Consider the following 11,006-nt stretch of genomic DNA (forward strand, 5'->3'; position numbering starts at 1 on the left):
TGCCCCATTTTCCTCCAGCCGTGCTTCTAGTCACCTATATGGGATGTGGATTTTCCTAGCCCCTGTATCCAGGCTTTCCTCCGAGGTAACCAGATGGATCCTCGAGGAAAATCGAGTAGGCTCCTGTTTCCCCTCTGTGGCAGACGTGGTGCCACACCAGCTCCTTCTTCCAAAGGAAGGGAAGGGTGGAGCTTCAAAGCCCACTGCAAATGGGGAACCTGAGATAGTGGTCAGCATATGGGTGCAGGTGGTCAGAAGGTACAGACATCCAGTGATAAAATAAGTCCTGGGGATGTAATGCACAGCGTGGTAGCTAGGGTGAATAACACGGCCCTGCATATTTGAAAGCTGCTGAGAGACCAGATCTTGAAAATTCTCATCACAAGTTTAAAAAAAAAAGTATTTTGCAACTACATGTGAATGTTAACCAGTCTTATTAGTGGTGATCACTTCGCAATATATAAATATCGAATCAGCATGTTGTACGCCTGAAACTAATGTAATGTTATATATCAATTGTATCGCAACTGACAAAAAAAAAAAAAAAAAAAAAAAAAGGAAGAAAATGGTCAACAAAGAGGGGTAGGAATGTATTTCCAGATCATTCATTCTTGGGAACACTGTCAATTTGGGACCTGCTGCTTCCACCAGGCGGGCGGTCTCCTTCTGCCATGGCCACAGGTTAAAAATAGGTCTGGGGGCGCCTGGGTGGCACAGTCGGTTAAGCGTCTGACTTCAGCCAGGTCACGATCTCACGGTCCGTGAGTTCGAGCCCGCGTCGGGCTCTGGGCTGACGGCTCAGAGCCTGGAGCCTGCTTCCGATTCTGTGTCTCCCTCTCTCTCTGCCCCTCCCCCGTTCATGCTCTGTCTCTCTCTGTCCCAAAAAAAAAAAATAAATAAACGTTGAAACAAAAAAAAAAAATAGGTCTGTTAGCTCATCCCCTGGCTAAGAAAGGACTTGCATTACATTGGTTTGTGGCACCAGGCTTCATCTTCAGGTTGAGGTGGGTTTTCCCGTCGAGGTCAGCTCTCTGTATTTGCTCTCAGCCATGTACTGGAAGAGGTTGCATCACACAGCCTCCCAGTCCCCCTCCCCCCTCCCCGCCATGGCTAATGCTTCACCAGCCTTTGCAGATGAAGGTGCCACAGAGGAGAAAGTTTGAGCTGAGCCAAAAAGGAGGAGCTTACACCTGTGTGCCAAATCTGAGAACCTGACCGAGCATAGGGTGGGAGCCAGGATGAGGAAAAAGACGGGAAACACCTCCCCGCCTTTCTGGAAAGAAGGCCCCGTGATCAGCCCCAGCCACTGGCAGTCCGGCCATCCTTGGAGCTTACTTAAAGGGACAAGGGGAGCCCGAGAGGCCACTGTGCTGACACTTCAGGGCTCGGAGCACCGGTACCCAGACACCATGACTTGGTCCTTGAACCACCAGGGTTTAATCCTCTGCTTCTGTACTCTTTTATTGCTCCCCTCAACATGCCTGGCAGTAAGTGTGCTGTTTATAGAACATAGTTGTTTTACATGGGAAGCTGAAAAGTGAGGACACAGCTGATAAACTAGTGACATTTCTGGGTTTTTTTCCCCCTCCAGTATGTTGCTACGCGAGACAACTGCTGCATCTTAGATGAAAGATTTGTAAGTAGTTTTCATGTTTCTCACTGTGTTTGAAGTGGGGAGGGGCAGAGGAATAGAAGGAATTCTCTCACAAATCTCACTTGGCATTTTTAACTTTAAAAAACAAAAAACATAGTCTAGGTTTTACCTATTTTTATTAGCAGATATTTATGCAATTAAAAAAAAAAGTTTAACATTTATTTATTTTTGAGAGACAGAGACAGAGCATGCGTGGGGGAGGGGCAGAGACAAAGAGAAGGAGACACAGAATCTGAAGCAGGCTGCAGGTTCTGAGCAAGCTGTCAGCACAAAGCCTGATGCGGGGCTCAAACCCACAAACTGTGAGATCATGACCTGAGCAGAAGTTGGATGTTCAACCGACTGAGCCACCCCGGCGCCCCTATGCAATTTTTAAAAATCAAGATTTCTAATCACTTTAATTGTTGCATTTTCAGGGTAGTTATTGCCCAACTACCTGTGGAGTTGCAGATTTCCTGTCTACTTACCAAACCGGTGTAGACAATGATCTGCGGACTTTGGAAGACATCTTAAGTCGAATTGAAAACAAAACCTCAGAAGCCAAAGAATTGATCAAATCAATCCAAGTCAACTATAATCCCAATGAGCCACCAAAGCCAAGTGAGCAACTAAATACTACTAAGAAAATGATTTGTGACGTTCTTTTGCTGTTGTTTCAGTGGTTCCACTTGCTTATGTCTTTCTATGTCTCTGATCCTGTATTACAGACAGGATAGTGAGTGCTACTAAGGATTCCAAGAAAATGATGGAAGAAATTCTAAAATATGAGGCATTAATTGGAACACATGAATCAAATATTCGGTAAGCGTTTTTGTGTTAATTTACTCTCCCAGATTGACTTAGTTTTTATTCAACATTCCAAGCTTCAATGGAAATAATCTTTTATTTCTTCCCCACTTATAATATCCAATTGACATTATGCCTATCTTGAACACAGTGGAGGTAGAAGTTTTTAGAGCATTACCAATTGCATTGGGTTATAACTGCTTTTTAATAATCGTATGGGAGAAAGGTGTTCTAGACATCTTCATATGCTGTTGTGACCAGAATTCATCAAAATGGTCACCACCCACCCACCTTTGGCTTACTACATAAATTCATACTGATGGGAATTTGGTTGTTGAAAATGAAATTCCTTTAATAAAAATGCCAACAAAGAGGTGGTGGGGAAGTAGTAAGCAGAAGTATAGGGGAGGATCTTGGCTACAACAGTATATTATATTGAAGGCAGAGCAGAAAAAAAAAAATGTGCTTTAAGAAGCTAAGCATAACAAACATTGTAGAGCAACATGTTGATCATGGCACAATGAACGTGCAGTCATGTATTCTCCTCCCTTCACTTGAAAGTAAAATGTGTCTGTTAACAACTTCCCAGGGACTCACTGACTTTCTGAACAGAGGGTCTCGGATGCAGTTTAGTTTCTTACACAATTTCCTTTCCTAAATTTTTCTCAAAGTAGCATAGGATATTGAGATAAATGGTGACTGGAGAGCAGTGGTCCAGAAGGGATCTATCTTCTGTTTGTCATCAGAGGCCATTACTATTATTTTTGTGGTTATTACTAACATTGTAATTTGCATTATGATTGCCCATCATTGAAGTTAAAGGAGACTACTGTGCAGAAATTTTCTAAGGTGCATGAGGGAAAAAAGTGGTCAAATAGTTTGTCTATCCTTCTTTATTTCAAAGAAAGATACAATAGTCTGTGTATTATAGATGGTTTTCTATAATTTCTGAATATGTATAAGCAACCCTGTGAGAAACCACAAAAACAGCTTTTTTTTACTTCCCTCAGACTCTTTCCAAAACTATGTAAACAGAAACGTGAAGAAGAAAGAGAAAGTGTCTGTTATTTTATGTAAGATAATGCTCCAAATACTTTTCCTATGTAAGTTACAGACTGAAGTCCACAAATAGATCCTCAGTAGATCTACAGTGAAAAGGAATAGCTTCCACCTGTGTGAATTGCTAGGCAGAACCTTTCCTTCCCTAGGAATATTCTGTCCTAAAAAAAACATCAGGCAGTCGTCCTATTAACCAGGCTCAACACTCACGTAGGCTGTTTTCTGCTGCCCTTTATGCAGAAGGTAAAAATCAGGATGACCACTTACCATGATACTGCTTATTGATAAGCACTCTGTTATTTTCTTTTCCAAAAAGCTTAGAACTCTAATACACCTCAATTCGGTAACATAATTTTATATTTCTTCCAAGAATGAAGCCATTTATCAGGAAGTACTTCTGGAGACCACAAAGTATTTTGTAATGAAAATACAAAATTACTCCTCTGAGGGGAATATTCTGTTACCTTATTCTTCTGCTTATAGATTTTTGCAGGAAATATATAATTCAAATAACCAAAAGATCAATAACCTGAAACTGAAGGTAGCCCAGCTTGAAGCAAAGTGTCAGGAACCATGCAAAGACACAGTACAAATACATGATACAACTGGGAAAGGTATGTGAAAGGTTTATATTGGGATTATTTTTATCACAGCAAATACATAAAGCAAGGAGAATGTATAGGAATGTATACTTTGGAAAGTGTTTAGAATAATTTGCAAAGTGTTTATAGGACTGAATAGGAATAACACAGAAAGTGTTTAGCCATTAAATCTAAGGTGTCCAATTGCTTAGACCTTTCTTGAGTAGTTGAAAAGAGTTTGAAAGGAATGATGATGAGAGAAGAAAATGCTTCTTGGGACATGAATCGTTTGCAGCATGTTAAAAGCTCACTATGAAGGCTGGAACAGTCTAACAGGGATTTCAAACCACAGTAAAACCTTCTTCTGCTCCTTCTCCTCCTTCAGACTGTCAAGACATTGCTAATAAGGGAGCCAAAGAGAGTGGGCTTTACTTTATCAAACCTCTGAAAGCTAAGCAGCAGTTCTTAGTCTACTGTGAAATTGATGGATCTGGAAATGGATGGACTGTGTTGCAGAAGGTATTTTTTCCCTCACCCTGTATATTTAATGAACGCCCAGATAAACATCCTCCATATGCCAGAAACTTTTGCAAGCGCTTGCTGAACATTAACTCAATTAGTCCCCACAATTTCCCTATGAGGTAGGTACAATCATTATCTCTATAGGGGAGGAAACTTAGGCACAAGAGGTTAAGTAACTTGTCCAAGGTCACATAATAAGTAACACATAATAGGTCATATAATAAGTAAAAGAGTCAGGATTTGAACCCAGGCAGTCTGGCTTCAGAGTCTGTGCTTTGACTCTAGACTATGTTGGCACTGCTGTTATAGATTCACTATAGCATATAACCACTATCAGAATGACAAAGAACTAGAAGAGACCTCTTTCATGAGGCAGCACAAGATGTAAGGCTGCCCATCACAAAGAGAGAAAGTGTCCCAGAGGATACGGTTGGGTTATTCCAAGACAAGCCCATCTGGTATCTCTGGCACTCATTGCCCATTCTTTTACTTTTTGCTTATCTTTAATCCCTGTTACAACTAATCTGCAGGGGGCGCTCAGAGTGAGGGATGGAAGCGCTCGTTGGTAGATACAGATTGAGCAATTGGCTTGACCTTTCTACCATCAGTATAAAAAATCAGCAATATCAAGTTGGGGTTCTGAAGTCCTCTAGGTGCACCAGACACTCTTTTTAAAAAGTATTTCTCTTAATCCTCTGGTGTAATCCTGCAGCAACCCTACGAAACAGGCATCATTATTCCAATTTTACCAATGAGGAAACTAAGGCAGCTTGCCCAAGTTCACTTAGTAAATGGTGGAATCATACCGTCCATATTTTCAACAAGATGTTTATAGCATTTTCTTTGTGTGCACTGATAATCCACTCTCCCCTTTTGTCCATGCAATTGTGTAATTAGAGGCTTGATGGCAGTTTGGATTTCAAGAAAAATTGGATTCAATATAAAGAAGGATTTGGACATCTGTCTCCTACTGGAACCACAGAATTTTGGCTGGGAAATGAGAAGATTCATTTGATAAGCACCCAGTCTGCCATACCATATGCATTAAGAATACAGTTGGAGGACTGGAATGGCAGAACCAGGTACTGTTTAGAAAGGACTTCTATTTCTTGGTGTAGAGACTGTCTGGAATGTGCACTTTCCAACTATCAATAGACCAACATCAAAGACAGCCTGACAAATGCAAAGAGCACATCCAACCATTTTCCTCAGAAGTCACTTTGGTTCTTGGGCAGTTCAAAGACATAGGTCCTATCCAGGATGGGTAGTGTTTTGGTACAATCTACTTACCCTGGAACCGTACAGAATAATAGCTAATATTTGCTGAGCATTTAGTATGTACTAGACATCAAGTGTGAAATTATAATTTAATCTAGTCCAAATAACTATTTCATGAGGAAGGTACTATTATTAATCTCATTTTACAGATTAACTTTCCCAAGGTCACATTGCTGGTGTATGGTAAAGATTGGATTTGAACTCAGGTAGTTTGACTCTATAGCTTGTCCTCCTAATGACTATTTTGGTTGAAAACTGAATCCAGACTTTTCAAATTTCCTGGCAGTTCAATGACAATTCGGTCAAATCCATGAGCTACCTTAAAATTAAATCTTCTAGTTCCTTTGGTAACATAAAGTCCCCTCTATGCCCAGGGCTATCAGGGACCTTTGAGCATAGTATTCCTAGTTAAAATTCACAAAAATATTTCATACTTCTGTTGCGTCTACAAAATAATGAAATATATTGTCTCCAAACTTGTATTTTTAATTTTTTTTCATCAGAAACTACCACAGTCAGCAGATCTTCTCTTAGGAGAACACCTCCCATTTCCCAAGCACTGGAGATTAGGAAAGAGGCTAAATATTTTCTGAAATTTTCTATTCATGCACCAAGGCCCATTCTTTCCTGCAGTCCATAGAATTCTGGCCCTTATTCACAATTCCCTTCCCCCCCCCCCCAACCCTGGGGAAGATTCTGATCATAGAGCTTATGTTTTGTGGGCCACACAGGGACCATTTCATTCATGTGATGCTCTAGGAAGCCCTCCTTCTTGCCACTACAACACTGCCTTGGGAAAGAAAAATCCCTTTAGGACCTCATCCTTCAGATGACATTAGTGACTAATAGAGGTGTAGTTCCTTCAAGATCATTAAATTAATGATCACTCAGTGTCATTTGCTATGGTTTATAACTCCATGTGCAATGCTAAACACTTAGATAAAGGTGGAAAACATGAAATTAGATTCATCCAAACACCTGAGTTTGATATTAGGCCTCCATAGGCAAAAAGCATTAAAATGGCTGATGTTTTTAGTTTACATTGGGATGCCTTGAAGGCTTCTAGACCCATCCTGGGTGGTGTTGACGAGTTCTGAACTGATTCACACATCCATTGCCTCTTGCCAGATTTGCAGAAAATTTGACTCAATGAGCGCATTTCAGGCTTATGAAGTGAAGTTAAACATTCTAGACAATTTTCTTATGGAAAAGGGAACTTCTGAGGTCCCCTGGTCCTAATGAGGGTCAAGATATGATGTCTCTATTCCCTTCTTTATAGTACTGCAGACTATGCCATGTTCAAGGTGGGACCTGAAGCTGACAAATACCGCCTGACATATGCCTACTTTATTGGTGGAGATGCTGGAGATGCCTTTGACGGCTATGATTTTGGCGATGATCCTAGTGATAAATTTTTCACATCCCACAATGGCATGCAGTTCAGTACCTGGGACAATGACAATGATAAGTATGAAGGAAATTGTGCTGAACAGGATGGATCTGGTTGGTGGATGAACAAGTGTCATGCTGGCCACCTCAATGGAGTTTATTACCAAGGTATAGATTTCTTCCTTAGATACATGAATTAGTGTATAGTCTATATTTTTATAAAAGGTAAAAAACAGATATAAGAAAATAAGAAATAGTTAGTAAAGATGTTGGGGGGCTTATTATATAGCTCTTTATTTTAAACCAGAATTGGAGAATACTAAACTTATACCTCAAATTGGCCCCACTACAAGAAATCCACCCGGTTGATATTTCTTCTAGACTTACCATATGTATGATCTGGATGGGCTAACATTATCATATTTATGCTTGGTAACATATTAGCCTGGTGCGGCTTCCCATGAGCTGTGTGACAGATATAACTAGTGAGCAGTGAGCAGGTGTCCAAAGGAATGGAGTAAAGATCAGGGAAATAATGGTAAGGGCACAGTTCCATGAAAGCTTGAGAGGAAAGTACAGCCTGAGAAGTGCAGGCACTTATTTTAGACCGGGGGTAGCAAGCTGTAGTTTGCTCGAAGGCTGGAATACTTCTGAACAGTGGACTTACTGATAAACTATTGTTACTACTCAACAACTATGTATTGGGGAGGCCCTACTAATTCCAAAAGCTCTATTAAGATAAGCAATCTTACCTCCTCTGGGCACTGTGCTAGCCAATAGATGATTTGTAGTCCTCTTAAAAGCTATTTTATCTTTTGATTTTCACAACGTTCTCCCCCCCTCCCCACTTTTAAACGTATCTTTGCACCTACAAACCATGCAATTAGAAGACCCTCTCAGGGAAGGTGTTTGATCCACATGACTCAGAGTAGCCATGTTGATAGCTTGTGGTATACTCCAGCGTTGGACTCAGACAATCCTTTACAAAATCACATGGGATCTAGTGCCCAAGGACAAGGAGAAGGCAAATCAATGTAGTCTCCACTGTGTAATGGAGAAAAAAATAACTTTCCAAAACTGTTTTCTAAAGTACTTTCCAGTGAAATTGTGTTTTTAGATGACTCAAGGTCATCTCATCAGGAATTGTGACTGCTGCCATTCTAACCTGCTTGTGGAAAGATGATCAGTAATAACTGATTCCAGGATGGCTAAGCTCGGGAAGAGAGGCAGATTGGGGAAATTTGGGATTCTTGCTCTGTTAGAAAGGGAATACATTTATGTATGGATGTGATCAAGAAGTAGAATACAGATATAAGGGGTTGATTCATAATAGAGTGTATTTTAATTGTAAATCAGGATTTATGATTTTTTACGGATTTTTCTGATAGTAGATAACACTATAAATTTGATGTAAGTGACAATGTATTTTGTAATAAACCATTCTTTACAGACTTTCTGAGATAAGGATAATCAAGAGTAATTATATGTACATCTACAATTTATTTTAGGTGGCAGTTACTCAAAAACATCTACTCCTAATGGTTATGATAATGGCATTATTTGGGCCACCTGGCAATCTCGGTGGTATTCCATGAAGAAAACCACCATGAAGATAATCCCATTCAACAGATTATCTATTGGAGAAGGACAGCAGCACCATCTTGGGGGAGCCAAACAGGTTGGACCAGAACACCATGTTGAAATAGAATATGACTAAATTGTTTCACCCTGAGAATTAACTGTTAATTTCTATTAGTTTCAGAAACTTTTCTGAAAGTTTCATTTTTCTTACCCTATTTATTAATTTTAAGTCTTTTATTAAGAGTATTTAGCCTTAAATGGAAATTAACACTCACTTTGGATTATATTCCCAAATTACTGAGCTCAGAGTTGTTTAAAATGTGTTTAAGGAGATAACATTTTAGCTTGTTTCCTAAATCTATAATAATAAAATTATTGCCAAATTTTGAATTTTAATAACATGTCATTTTGTCTTGATTTTTTGTTTTTATTATTTCTTAAATATTTTAGTATATATGAATAAAATCAGAGTAAATTCTAGCATTTCAAAGGCCTAAGTATCTTTTCCATGTTTATTAACCCCAAATCATCCATCTTTAATTCTTCTTTTTAAATGGACAGAATTATATCTTTTTAATATATTTTTGTTTTGGTCTTAGGCTGGAGACATTTAAAAGACCATTTCAAAAGTGATTTGCTTTTTTAAAAGGACTTTATCTGAACAGAGAAATAAAATATTTTTCCTATGGGACAATGGACTTGCAAAGCCTCACTTCATTCTAAGAGTAAGGAAGAACCCATGTTGAGAACTCCACTAACAGTTTTATGCTGATGATAATTTATCTACATGTCATTTCAATAAACATTTTGTTTCCTAAGACTAGATACATGGTATCTTTTATTGATCATGAAAAACCATCACTTTCCTTCAATTCAGTAATTCCAGTTGGGCAATCATCAGTAGTTGCTGAGTTCTTAGTGTATGCTGAACCTTATCTTGACTCTTAGGTAGTTATGAAGAAAATAGAAATCATGGCTTTTGTCCTCCAGGGGATATAAGACAATTATAGGAGAATATAGTAAGCCTAAGTGACAAAATTTGGTATAAGAACATAAACACAAGTCACCATCACATAACTAAAGTTCATGGTACCCAAAGTACAACTGGACATATAAGGCTGTTTGGGAATTATCCCAGAAAAAACGTTTAGTTGCAGACCCTGCAGCTAGATGTGGGCACCCTGAGAGGACTTCATGTGACTCAGAACAGAGAGCTTTAGGGCATGCTCTGCTCTGTCCCTCCCTAGTAACTGATGAGGTGAGTGGAATGGAGCCATGACTTCATGCTGAATCCTGGGATGTTGAGGTTTTAGCAGCCAGAGATAGGAACTGGCAACTTTCTGTAAGGAATAGCAAAGTCTATATAAGTTGGCATAAAGTTGACCACGGAAAGTAACTGATTTTATGAGAGGAAGATCCAGTTGTTCTGTAGTCCTCAGCTTTGGCTTTGGATTCTCTTCCTTTCCACAATTTCTTTCCTAATTCTCTCACTTCCTTCTTTTCATGAGTTCTGATTTTTATTTATTTTTATTTTTTTAACATTTATTTATTATTGAGAGACAGAGAGACACAGAGTGTGAGCAGGGGAGGGGTAGAGAGAGGGGAAGACACAGAATCTGAAGTAGGCTCCTGGCTCTGAGCTGTCAGCACAGAGCCCGACACGGGGCTCGAAATCACGAACTGTGAGATCATGACCTGAGCAGAAGTCAGTTGCCTAACCAACTGAGGCACCCAGGTGCCCCATGAGTCCTGATTTTTAAATATCCTAATGAGGAGTTAAAAACAGTAAGTCAACTTCTAGGTATACAACCAAATACCTGTGAGGCTTTGGGATAAGAAAATTGATTCATTGTTTGCAACACTCATTCATTTATGTATGCCTGAAGCATTAATTCAATTAACATTTACTGAATGCCTTCTCTGTACTAGCCACGGTTCTGGATAGTGGGGATACTGCACATAGTGGTATTTTTCTTCCTCCCAAACCTGTTCTATTCCATCCAGTTCTCAAGTTCCAAAAAACCCAGCGACTCCTCTTCCAGTCTTCCTTGTTTTTCCTCCCCCATATCATCAAGTCTGCCAAATCCACCTGCTAAATATTTGTTATTTTCATTTCCTTCTCTATATCCCCTGCCACCATGTTAGTTGGGACATAC

General features: G+C 39.5%; 1 protein-coding gene across 1 annotated transcript; it reads left to right on the forward strand.

The window, feature by feature from the left end:
* The first annotated feature begins 1,328 nt into the window (after positions 1-1,328).
* FGG (fibrinogen gamma chain) lies at positions 1,329-9,673 on the forward strand. The gene is made up of 10 exons (XM_015080648.3): positions 1,329-1,487; positions 1,592-1,636; positions 2,071-2,254; positions 2,362-2,455; positions 3,983-4,113; positions 4,466-4,599; positions 5,500-5,684; positions 7,160-7,437; positions 8,778-8,947; positions 9,450-9,673. The coding sequence occupies exons 1-10, from the start codon at positions 1,410-1,412 to the stop codon at positions 9,462-9,464; spliced, it is 1,314 nt and encodes a 437-aa protein (XP_014936134.1). The 5' UTR covers positions 1,329-1,409; the 3' UTR covers positions 9,465-9,673.
* The last annotated feature ends 1,333 nt before the right edge of the window (positions 9,674-11,006 follow it).

The sequence above is a fragment of the Acinonyx jubatus genome, chromosome B1, assembly GCF_027475565.1.
Source record: "Acinonyx jubatus isolate Ajub_Pintada_27869175 chromosome B1, VMU_Ajub_asm_v1.0, whole genome shotgun sequence".
In the NCBI taxonomy this organism is placed as follows: domain Eukaryota; kingdom Metazoa; phylum Chordata; class Mammalia; order Carnivora; family Felidae; genus Acinonyx; species Acinonyx jubatus.

Coding starts and splice junctions, on each gene's coding strand:
- FGG (XM_015080648.3), top strand. CDS start 1,410: ATGACTTGGTCCTTGAACCACCAGGGTTTAATCCTCTGCTTCTGTACT. Junction 4,600..5,499: donor GATGGACTGTGTTGCAGAAG/GTATTTTTTCCC, acceptor TTGTGTAATTAG/AGGCTTGATGGCAGTTTGGA. Junction 5,685..7,159: donor GACTGGAATGGCAGAACCAG/GTACTGTTTAGA, acceptor CCTTCTTTATAG/TACTGCAGACTATGCCATGT.